This window comes from Salvelinus sp. IW2-2015, linkage group LG17, assembly GCF_002910315.2.
Source record: "Salvelinus sp. IW2-2015 linkage group LG17, ASM291031v2, whole genome shotgun sequence".
Taxonomy (NCBI): Eukaryota; Metazoa; Chordata; class Actinopteri; order Salmoniformes; family Salmonidae; genus Salvelinus; species Salvelinus sp. IW2-2015.
Window position 1 is genome coordinate 1,263,492 of NC_036857.1, and position 12,820 is coordinate 1,276,311.

General features: G+C 45.2%; 1 protein-coding gene across 1 annotated transcript in view; it reads right to left on the reverse strand.

Annotated features, from left to right (window-relative positions):
* Window positions 1-2,056: 2,056 nt before the first annotated feature.
* Window positions 2,057-12,820, reverse strand: part of LOC111976435 (transmembrane 9 superfamily member 4) — a 15,926-nt gene continuing 5,162 nt past the window's right edge. The window contains 12 exon segments of the mRNA XM_024005264.1: window positions 2,057-2,626; window positions 2,724-2,813; window positions 3,073-3,192; window positions 7,933-7,996; window positions 8,163-8,338; window positions 9,173-9,256; window positions 9,368-9,443; window positions 9,742-9,823; window positions 10,078-10,210; window positions 10,451-10,633; window positions 10,986-11,101; window positions 12,236-12,359. Coding sequence (XP_023861032.1) covers window positions 2,477-2,626; window positions 2,724-2,813; window positions 3,073-3,192; window positions 7,933-7,996; window positions 8,163-8,338; window positions 9,173-9,256; window positions 9,368-9,443; window positions 9,742-9,823; window positions 10,078-10,210; window positions 10,451-10,633; window positions 10,986-11,101; window positions 12,236-12,359 — 1,398 coding nt within the window. The 3' untranslated portion in view covers window positions 2,057-2,476.

The following is a 12,820-nucleotide window of genomic DNA, read 5'->3' on the forward strand; positions in this document are numbered from 1 at the left end:
AATATCTTGTTCCAATGTTAGTATTTCCATTTCCCAGCTAAACAAATATAATTCTTAGTGGCCATTACCACTGTGTGACCTCCAACCATCTGCAATAAAGATTATAAACTCAAATAAACTAACCTTACTAACTAACACACTGAGACAGAGAAACACACAGAGACCGACAGACACAGAAAGACCGAAAGACAGAGAGAGCGAGAAAGAGAAACAGAGACAAAAGGTCAGACTAAAACATCTTACAGAGAAACTGATTTTAAAAACAAAAGTGAAAGTTCTGAACCAATGCACTTCATTGATTGTCAACTCCAACAGCAGACACTAAAACAATACAGAGACTTTCATTTGACATGCTTTGGCCATGTGTCCAGGGTGAACACAGAAAACCATGGACTGTCCCAGAGGAACTCTGTCCTCTGTGGACACCAATAACGGAGGGAGAGGGAGGCGTTGAAGCTAGCAGGCAGGCTCATCTTGCCTGTTTCTCTCCCTAATGCCTGTGGTGGCACTGTTCTCGACAAAAACCACCTCAATGCTTCCCTTCGCTTCCATAACCAGAAGTAGTGTTTGCTGGACTATGAAGAATACAAAAATTAAAATTAAAAAACAGGAACAAGAAAATGTGGCAAAAAAACAGCAGCGAAACAACTCAGATCGATTTTGAACGGCAGCGTAGATCTTCCGCATAATGTATGCTGCGTAAAGCCGATTGTCTGTAAGGAGCAGAAGGACAGGGAACATGAGAGCGTGGTAGCCACAAGTAACAACAGGGAAGGGATAAACTGCCACAATGTCCCGCTGGAAGAGAGAACACACAACGGCAACTTGTTATCAGACAGCTACAGCCAATCTAAGCATCAAAACTATCATCTCAATACATCTTCGAGTTTACCTTGTTTGACAAACGTAGCAATGGCGTAAACAAGAACGTAGAAGGCTGAGCCCCTGATACCAGGAAGGTCTCACCACCTACGGTAAGTCCTGCAGGAGAGCAACAAGACGTTGTAACTCTGTGACGTCACCCAACTAGTGGAGCGACCGCACTCATCATAATACTATACCACCTGTCTTCCTTATCCGTATCCCGCTGAGAATTAATGATCTCTGAACTTCTCTTGCAACCACACACAACACACACACACACACCACACACACACAACACACACGAGTCACGAGCTTGATAACAGACAACAACCACACCCAACCACAACCCCACGCACACGACGCCACGCACAGACGCTCGTTGCCAGAACCCTGTGTTGCTAAGGCGATCCTAGTAGAGACATTGATGCTCAGGGATAACCGACACCGATAGATAACCTCTGTTAGAATAGCAGGTGCGTCTCACTGAACTAGGTGTTAAAATCAAAACAAAAGATCGTTATGAAACCAAAGATCAATCTCATCCTTTTCCCCCCCAAAACAACTGCATAGTTCAGTGAGACCATGTAGCTGTTTACATTGACTCGTAATGTAATGGTGTCCAACCATTTTAAAACAAGTCGTTTTACCCTAGGCTAAAGCTCATAAACTAGAAAGGTGATTTGAAGATGAGAAACACTACTTTTCCATCAACATTTACTTTTGTTCCATAACATGTAATATTTCAACCACCTTAAGCCAACTCGACTTCCCTAGCACATCAGATTAATTGATCATGGAAGTAGTATTTGCTAGAGGAGAATTTCATTTTACACTTCTATACAATCGCTTACCTCAATGTGAGAGATTTTTTCTCTCCAGGAAAAAAACATTTAGATTCTGATTTTAGTTGTGGTTGAAATGGTCACATCAGGACATGGAAACCACAAGGGAAAAAAAACAGAATATTGTAATATCCTTGTTCCAATGTTAGATTTCCATTTCCCAGCTAAACAAAATAATTCTTAGTGCCATTACCACCGTGTGACCTCCCAACCATCTGCAATAAAGATTATAAACTCAAATAAACTAACCTTACTAACTAACACACTGAGACAGAGAAACACACAGAGACCGACAGACACAGAAAGACCGAAAGACAGAGAGAGCGAGAAAGAGAAACAGAGACAAAAGGTCAGACTAAAACATCTTACAGAGAAACTGATTTTAAAACAAAGTGAAGTTCTGAACCAATGCACTTCATTGATTGTCCAACTCCAACAGCAGACACTAAAACATACAGAGACTTTCAATTGACATGCTTTGGCCCATGTGTCCAGGGTGAAACACAGAAAACCATGGACTGTCCCAGAGGAACTCTGTCTCTGTGGACACCAATAACGGAGGGAGAGGGGAGCGTTGAGCTAGCAGGCAGCGTCATCTTGCTGTTCTCTCCCTATGCCTGTGGGTGGCACTGTTCCACAAAACCCACCTCATGCTTCCTTCCTTCCATACACAGAAGTCAGTGTTTGCTGGACATGAAGAATACAAAAATTAAAAATTAAAAAACGGAACAAGAAAATGTGGCAAAAAAAAAACAGCAGCAGAAACAAACTCAGTCGATTTTGACGGCAGCGTAGATCTTCCGTATGAACATGTATGCTGCGTAAAAGCCGATTGTCCCTGTAAGGAGCCAGAAGGACAGGACCATGAGAGCCGTGTAGCCAAAGTACAACAGGGAAGGYATAAACTCCACAATGTCCAGCTGGAAGAGAGAAACACACAACAACAACTTGTTGTCAGACAGCTACCAGCCAATCTAAGCACTCAAAACTTCATCTCAATACATCTTCGACGTTTACCTTGTTGACAAAGTAGAAAATGGCGTAAACAAGAACGTAGAAGGCTGAGCCCCCTGATACCAGGAAGGTCCTCCACCACCACCGGTAGTCCTGCAGGAGACAGACAAGACAGTTGGTAACTCTGTGACGTCACAACTAGTGGAGCGACCCACTCATCATAATACTATACCACCTGTCTTCCCTATCCAGTTCCGCTGAGAACTTAATGTCTCTGAACTTCTCTTCACACACACACACACACACACACACACACACACACACACACACACACACACACACAATGCTTTTTTACTATGCAAGCCCATCTATAACACCCACACAGCAGCCACACAGCAGGGCCCCGTCTCACCTCCGCACAGAGCTGGAAGTAGACCATGACGATACTAATCTGGGAGCAGGACACCACCAGGATGATGAACACCAGGAAGAGGAAACCAAACAAGTAGTAGAACTGGTTCTCCCAGATGGCCTGCAGAGGGAGAACAGCTTACAGTCAGACAAACACCTCGTAGACCAGGGCCACGTACAGCAGAGACAACATGGGTTAGACTCAGAACACATACAGCAGAGACAACATGGGTTAGARCAGGACCACGTACAGCGGATCAAACCCACGTACCATATGCAAACGTAGAAATACCATGTATAGATCTGATTTGTTATGCTTCTGCTGCGGCCCATCAATGTGGATGGCGGTGTTTCCTGTGGTCCACGATCCAACTCCTTGGTCTTTCTTGCTAAAAAGGGAGAGGTTGTTGTCCTGGCACCACACTGCCAAGTCTCCAACCTCCTCCCTGTAGGCCGTCTCGTCGCCGTTGGTGATCAGCTCTACCACTGCAGTGTCGTCGGCAAACTTGGGAGTTGGAGTGGTGCTTGGCCACCTAGGGAGGAGGGGGCTAAACACAAACCGCTGAACGGCCCCCGCGTTGAGGGTCAGCGTGGCGGAAGTGCTGTTGCCTACTATCACCACCTGGGGTCGGCCCATGACGAAGTCCAGGATCCAGTTGCAGAGGGAGGTGTTCAGTCCCAGGGTCCTGAGCTTAGTGATGAACTTGAGAAGGCACTATGGTGTTGAACGCTGAACTGTAGTCGATGAACAGCATTCTCACATAGGTGTTCTTTTTGTCCAGGTGGTAGAGCGCAGTGGAGGGCAATTGAGATGGCATCATCTGTTGGGTCTAGGGTGCCATAACCAGCCTCTCAAAGCACTTCATGATTACAGAGGAGTGCTACAGGGCGCTAGTCATTGTGGCAGGAAGCCTTAGAGTTCTTGGGGACAGGAATGATGATGGTCAACTTGTGGGGAATCAGACTGGAACAAGGAGAGGTTGAAAAATGACTGAAGATGCCTGCCAGCTGGTCTGAGCATGCTCTGAGAACGCACCCTGGAATACCATCRGGTCCCGTGGTCTTGAGAGTGTTCACCAGATACATTTTTTAAAATAAGAATTTAACAGACAATGACATCCAGAGGGATTTACAAGAGCAATAAGGGTTAAGTGCCTTGCTCAAGGGCACAGACATATTTTTCACCTAGCTCAGAGATGGCTCAGAGATTCGGCTACCTACCGAGTCATGATCTGATTTGCAGAAGGGGGAACGAGGGAGGCCCTTGGATGCCTGTTTATGGGTTGAGTAACAGTGGGCTAGGACTTTATAGCCCTTACAGGTGAAAGAGACGTGTTGATACAGTTCCTTCGGAAAGTATTCAGACCCCTGGACTTTTTCCACGTTTTGTTACGTTACAGCCTAATTCTAAAATAGATACAATAAAAAATATCTCACTACCACATATTGACAAAGAGAAAACAGGTTTTTAGAAAGTTTTGCTAAAAAAATAAATAAACAAATACCTTATTTACATAACTATTCAAACCCTTTGCTATGCGACTCGAAATTGAGCTCAGGTGCATCCTGTTTCATCTAATCATCCTTGAGATGTTTGTACAACTTAATTGGAGTCCATCTGTGGAAATTCAATTGATTGGACATGATTTGGAAGGGCACACACCTGTCTATATAAGGTCCCACAGTTGACCGTGCAAACCAAGTCATGAGTGAAGGACTTGTCGTAGAGCTCCGAGACAGGATTGTGTCAGAGGACAAGATCTGGGAAGGTACCAAAACATTTCTGCAGCATTGAAGGTTACAGCGGCCTCCATCATTCTTAAATGGAATACGTTTGAACCACCAAGATTCTTCCTGGAGCTGGCCTTCCAGCCAAATTGAGCAATTGGGGAGAAGGCCTTGGCAGGAGATGTGACCAAGAACCGTATGAGTCACTTGATCAGAGCTCCAGCAGTTCCTTGTGCGAGATGGAGAACCTTCCAGAAGGACAACCATCTCTGCCAGCACTCCACCAATCAGCCTTTATGGTAGAGTGGCCAGACGGAAGCCACTCCTCAGTAAAAGACACGACAGCCCCTTGGAGTTTGCCAACAGGCACCTAAAGTACTCTCAGACCATGAGAAACAAGATTCTCTAGTCTGATGAAACCAAGATTGAACTCTTTGGCCTGAATGCCAAGCGTCACGTTTGGAGGAAACCTGGCACTATCCCTACGGTGAAGCATGGTGGTGGCAGCATCATGCTGTGTGGATGTTTTTAAGCGGCAGGGACTGGGAGACTAGTAAAGATCGAGGGAAAGCTGAACGGAGCGAAGTACAGAGAGATCCTTGATGAAAACCAGCTCCAGAGTGCTCAGGACCTCAGACTGGGGGGGCGAAGGTTGAACCCYATCGAACATCTCTGGAGAGACGTGAAAATAGCAGTGACGCTCCCCATCCAACCTGACAGAGCTTGAGTGAATCTGCAGAGAAGAATGGGAGAAACTCCCCAAATACAYGTGTGCCAAGCTTGTAGCGTCACACCCAAGAAGACTCGAGGCTYTAATCGCTGCCAAAGGTGCTTCAACAAAGTACTGAGTAAAGGGTCTGAATACTTATGTAAATGTGATTTCAGTTTTTGCTTTGTCATTATGGGGTATTGTGATGTCATTATGGGGTATTGTGATGTCATTATGGGGTATTGTGTGTACCGGTAGATTTTTTCCCCTCAATCTATTTAATCAATTTTAGAATAAGGCTGTAATGTAACAAAATATGGAAAAAGTCAAGGGGTCTGAATACTTTCCGAATGCACTGTAGAAGTTGGGCATGAAGTGTTTTAGTGAGGTGGAATTAAAATCTCTGGGACAGAGAAAAAAGCAGCCTCCGGGTGCATGGTTTCCTGCTTGTTTATAGCATTGTACAGTTTGTTAAGTGCCAGCTTGTTGTTGTTGTCCTGAGGTGTAATACATACAGCAGTCACGATAACAGATTAAAACTCTCTCAGGAGGTAGAAGGGTCGCCATTTGACCATCAGGTATTCCAAGAGGAGTGAACAATAGGTTGAGACTTCCACTGCACAAGTCCGCACACAAATCAAATCTTAAACGTCACATGCTTCACAAACAGGTGTAGACTAACAGTGCAATGCTTACTTACAGGACCTTCCCAACAATGCAGAGAGAAAGAAAATAATGAAGAGAAAAAAATAATAAATAGTAAAAGCAATAATGAATACACAATGATTAACGATAACATGGCTATATACACGGGGTACCAGTTGAGTCCATGTGCAGGGGAATGAGGTCATTGAGGTAGATATGTACACTACCGTTCAAAAGTTTGGGGTCACTTAGAAATGTCCTTGTTCTTGAAAGAAAAGCAAATTTTGTCCATTAAAATAACATCAAATTGATCAGAAATACAATATAGACATTGTTAATGTTGTAAATGACTTTTGTAGCTGGAAACGGCTGATTTTTGAATGGAATATCTACATAGGCGCACAGAGGCCCATTATCAGCAACCATCACTCCTGTGTTCCAATGGCACGTTGTGTTAGCTAATCCAAGATTATATAATTTTAAAAGGCTAATTGATCATTAGAAAACACTTTTTGCAATTATGCTAGCACAGCTGAAAACTGTTGTCCTGATGAAAGAAGCAATACAACTGGCCTTCTTTAGACTAGTTGAGCTCTGGAGCATCAGCATTTGTGGGTTCGATTACAGGCTCAAAATAGCCAGAAACAAATAACTTTCTTCTGAAACTCGTCAATCTATTCTTGTTCTGAGAAATGAAGGCGAGAAATTGCCAAGAAACTGAAGATGTCGTACAACGCTGTGTACTACTCCCTTCACAGAACAGAGCAAACTGAATCTAACCAGAATAGAAAGAGGAGCGGGAGGCCCTGGTGCACAACTGAGCAAGAGGACAAGTACATTAGAGTGTCTAGTTTGAGAAACAGACATCTCACAAGTCCTCAACTGGCAGCTTCATTAAATAGTACCTGCAAAACACCCGTCTCAACGTCAACAGCGAAGAGGCTACTCCGGGATGCAGAGTTCCTCTGTTCAGTGTCTGTGTTCTTTTGCCCATCTTAATCTTTTCTTTTTATTGGCCAGTCTGAGATATGTCTTTTTCTTTGCAACTCTGCCTAGAAGGCCAGTCTGACAATTTTTAGGGCCTTCCTCTTACACCGCCTGGTACAGAGGTCCTGGATGGCAGGGAACTCAGCCCCAGTGATGTACTGCGCTGTACGCACTACCCTCTGTAGCGCCTTGCAGACAGACGCCAAGCAGTTGCCGTACCAAGCGGTGATGCAGCCAGTCAAGATGCTCTCAATGGTGCAGCTGTAGAACACACCATTTGTTGTTGAAGAGACTTTTCCTCTGGATTTCCCGGAATCCGATCTCCTGTCTGCTCGTTGAATGGAGAATCSATCGACTTGGATACCCCCTCATGGCTATCTTCAGAAAAACATATTACTGTTATGGGAGTCCTGTTGTTAGGAAATCCACGATCGGAGGTCATCCATTTTATTATCAAGTGACTGAACACTCTCCTGCCTTTTCCCCACCCATTTCTCCTCTTGGGTGGCCCAAAGATTGGGCCAGCGGTACACAAAGAACCCAGGGCGGATGAGTCAAAGTCGAAGCCGGAATTGAGGTTAGTAACTGCTGCCGTGATGTTCAAAAGTTCTTGTCGGTCTTAAGAAATGATAGCAGATACATTTTGTTTCTACAGCTAAACGGCTTGGAGCCCATTCACCATCTTCACCATCTTTATATAATAACACGATAAACCGGATTGATTTCTGATCGACTCTCTTGTTTGTTCACCTGGAAATTCCAACGGGCTAATAGGAGAAGACTTCTACTCACACTGAAAATGAAGAAGAGTTCAATGAACATGGCACCAAACGGTAGAATCCCAGCCATCAGAATTCTTCGGGAAGGGAAGAGAGAAAATGTGTTAGAAAAACCCCACCGTTCATCCAAACGACTGTGTTTAATGAACTTCTACGACTGAATATGAGAGGACGTTCCACACGAAAAGACGAGTATACATGGAATGCTACAGATCAAGTAGGCATGCTTGACGGGACACTCACCCCACAAACTTGTTCATGTACCAGCGCTGCTCGGGCACCTGGCGAGGGATCTGATTGGTGCGGACGGGGTTATCGTACGGCTGCTTGCGGAAGCCAAAGTAGTAGCCCAAGTAGACCAGCGGCATGGAGATACCGAACCACATGCAGAGCAGAGCCAGCATGGTGGTGAAGGGGACCTGAGGAGGGAAGAAGACGTCACAGGTTGATATAGTCCACACCAACAACCTGTCCTTGTTCTGAGGGCGATAGCCTGAATGTGTTGATGATATTTCAGTGAACATGTGTATTCCGGATCATTGTGTATAATTGAAAAGCATGTGGATTTGACATATTTTCTATGTCTTGTGTGAAAAACCAAATCTCTCTGGTCAATAAGTGGTCTATAGACAGTGATGTGTTGCTGTACAGTGGTCCTATAGACAGTGAATGTGTTGCTGTACAGTGGTCTATAGACAGTGAATGTGTTGCTGTACAGTGGTCTATAGGACAGTGAATGTGTTGCTGTACAGTGGTCTATAGACAGTGAATGTGTTGCGTGTACAGTGGTCTATAGACAGTGAATGTGTTGCTGTACAGTGGTCCTATAGACAGTGAATGTGTTGCTGTACAGTGGTCTATAGACAGTGAATGTGTTGCTGTACAGTGGCTATAGACAGTGAATGTGTTGTGACAGTGGTCTATAGACAGTGAATGTGTTGCTGTACAGTGGTCCTATAGACAGTGAATGTGTTGTGACAGTGGTCCTATAGACAGTGAATGTGTTGCTGTACAGTGGTCCTATAGACAGTGAATGTGTTGCTGTACAGTGGTCCTATAGACAGTGAATGTGTTTGCTGTACGGTGGTCCTATAGAACAGTGAAATGTGTTGCTTACAGTGGTCTATAGACAGTGAATGTGTGTGCTGACAGTGGTCCTTAGACAGTAGAATGTGTTGCTGTACAGTGGTCCTGACAGTGAATGTGTTGATAGACAGCAGTAGTAGTAGTATGTAGGAGACTAGCTAGCTCACGGCTCCAGACGAGTGCTCTCCCCAGATGAAACAGTTGAGGACGAAGCAGATGCAGAAGACCACAGCCGGGTACAGAGTGGCCGTCTGCAGGCAGAGCAGAAACACGCAGTCACACGTGAATAGTAGGGCAACCGGACACTAAGTTCGATGAGAAATAACATGTCATTAGTCATTTTGTTCATTTGAAATACTCACACAGAAGGCTCCCTTCTTCCAKCGATGGCCTTTCAGCGTYCGATAGAGTCTGCCAGCAAAGTATCCACCGAACACACTGGGAAGAGAAAACAGTCATATTGATGCCTCTCCCGGTGTTTAGACGGCACACAGAGCACAGCCAGAGGCCCAATCCCGAACCCCTAGGCCCTGTTACCTTGTGGAGGATCTGGGAGGATGTGTTGGGTGTAAGCAATACGGTAAATCYCTCAACCATGCCGCATCTCTGATAGGCTAGGTGGAAGTTTCACCATATCGCTTATACCAATCAAATCCTCTCAAATCTTCACAAGTGAATAGGGGTCTATTTTGGATTGGGCCTGAGACATAAGGAGGGTGACTCTCTCTCATTTTACCCCATGAACATGAACAGGAAGCAGGAAGTGGTCATCAGGGCCCCTCTACTGGAAGGAGACAGCATCCCCAACATGGCCACGACTACAGGACAGATAAAAACACAACAGCTTCAGCCCCACGTCACAGATCAAATCAAGTTAATTTTATATAGCCCTTCGTACATCAGCTAATATCTCGAAGTGCTGTACAGAGACACACAGGCGACCACGCTCTCATCTGCAGTTGTGGTGGATGGAGCATATCCAGAGATTACAATTCCTTGATGAAAACGGCAGTTGGTAGATAAGAGTGCTTTTGAAAGGAGGTTCTYGAAGTCTGTTTTACAGCACACTCACAGATGACGATGAGAATCATGCAGAAGAGCTGTATGCCTGAGCCCAGCAGAGAGCTGAGGATCATGGGATACTGTGGAGGTCTGAACACGTCACCATGGACGTTCTTCCAGCCCGACTCCTCCATGGTGTCCTCCTAGCGAAGATAGGCATTGGTCAAGATATTTTAGTGACACACTACCCACATTAATTCACACAACAGGAAGTAAACACTCGTCTTCAGAGGGTGGACATAATGGCACATTTTAAATCCTAATCTCTTCAGTCTCACAATTATTTAACRGAGACTCTTCCTGCAGCTGCAGCCACACACACACAAAGTGCTGTCAAATGCCAAAGCCAAGTCATGTTTAGCAGAGTAAGTGGGGTCTCTTACTATGTCATCCTCTCTGTTGTAGTTGGCGATGTCCTTCCTCAGGGTCCTGATGATGATCATACTGAGGATCCCAGAGAGGAAGAAGACCACCACCACGGAGTTGACGATGGAGAACCAGTGGATCTGCACGTCACTCATGGTCAGGTAGGTGTCCCAGCGAGATGCCCACTTCACCTGGCTCTCCTACAGGGAGGGAGAGACAAACAGGGGGTCAAGTCAGGCCATTGATATTTCTTTAGGCAGAGTCCCCAATGAGACCAAGGTATCTTTGTCTAGAGAACCTTCCATTAGAAGACAAGCAATTACACAAATCAAGGCAGGAGCCTAGAAAACACAAAGAACCATTATAAATAAGCACATTCCTCAGTGAAGAGGTTCTCCACCAACAATGTAGCTAGCCAAGTCAAGTCCCATTTTATTTCAAGTGTATCCCAACGTCTCAACACTTTTACAGATAGCAATTCTAAATCTTTACTGTTGCTCAGACTCTGGGACCTAAAGATTGGACATAAAAGAGAAGGACCGTWCCACTTACCTCCCAGCGGACGGAGTAGGTGAAGAGAACCTCATTCTCCTTGGAGGGGTCAATCTCCTGAGGAGCTGAGTTAGTGGCCTCAGGCAGGGTACACAGCCCCTTATCAGCCTTCAGGTCTGCAGAAGGATCCAGACAGAGACAGTTAACAAACAGGAGGGGAAGGATAGAAACACAGGTTGTATTATCTAACGCTTGTCTCTGTGTTTATTGTCTCTGTGTCTCTGTGTTTATTGGCTTGGATAAACCGTTCGTACCTCAGACAGGACAGGGTGCTGTGTCACTTCACCTTGTCCTGTGTTTATTGGGCTGGAATAAACCGTTCGTACCTCAGACAGGACAGGGTGCTGTGTCACTTCACCTTGTCTCTGTGTTTATTGGGCTGGAATAAACCGTTCGTACCTCGAACAGGACAGGGTGCTGTGTCACTTCACCTTGTCTCTGTGTTTATTGGGCTGGAATAAACCGTTCGTACCTCAGACAGGACACAGGGTGCTGTGTCACTTCACCTTGTCTCTGTGTTTTATTGGGCTGGAATAAACCGTTCGTACCTCAGACAGGACAGGGTGCTGTGTCACTTCACCTTGTTCTGTGTTTATTGGGCTGGAATAAACCGTTCGTACCTCAGACAGGACAGGGTGCTGTGTCACTTCACCTTGTCTCTGTGTTTATTGGGCTGGAATAAACCGTTCGTACCTCAGACAGGACAGGGTGCTGTGTCACTTCACTTGTCTCTGTGTTTATTGGGTTGGAATAACCGTTCGTACCTCAGACAGGACAGGGTGCTGTGTCACTTCACCTTGTCTCTGTGTTTATTGGCTGGAATAAACCGTTCGTACTCAGACAGGACAGGGTGCTGTGTCACTTCACTTGTCTCTGTGTTTATTGGGCTGGAATAAACCGTTCGTACCTCAGACAGGACAGGGTCTGTGTCACTTCACTTGTCTCTGTGTTTATTGGCTGGAATAAACCGTTCGTACCTCAGAAGGACAGGGTGCTGTGTCACTTCACCTTGTCTCTGTGTTTATTGGCTGGAATAAACCGTTCGTACCTAGACAGGACAGGGTGCTGTGTCACTTCACCTTGTCTCTGTGTTTATTGGGCTGGAATAACCGTTCGTACCTCAGACAGGACAGGGTGCTGTGTCACTTCACCTTGTCTCTGTGTTTATTGGCTGGATAAACCTGTTCGTACCTCAGACAGGACAGGGTGTGTTGTCATTCATTGTTCTGTGGAAAACCAGCTCAACTTACCCTCCACCTTGACACTCTGGGGAACCACCTCAAAACGTACAACTCTGTAGTTGTGCTCTTCCCCCTCCTCCAGCTTCTCCTTGTGGTAGTAGATGATGAAGGACAGGTGGTTGTGTAGGTAGAACTATAGCAGAAACACAACATACTGTAGGACAGGTGGTTGTGTAGGTAGAACTATAGCAGAGAGACAACAGAATGTAGGACAGGTGGTTGGGTAGGTAGAACTATAGCAGAGAGACAACATAATGTAGGACAGGTGGTTGGGTAGGTAGAACTATAGCAGAGAGACAACAGAATGTAGGACAGGTGGTTGGGTAGGTAGAACTATAGCAGAGAGACAACAGAATGTAGGACAGGTAGTTGTGTAGGTAGAACTAAAAAGACAACAGAATGAAGCACACACAAAGTGTTACAGTTGAAGTTCGTGAAGTTTACATACACTTTAGCCAAATACATTTAAACTCAGTTTCACAATTCCTGACATTTTCATCCTAATAAAATTACCCTCTTAGAGTCAATTGGGCATCACCATTTTATTTAAGAATGTGACAATGTTCGAATAGATAGTTAGAGACAAATAATTTA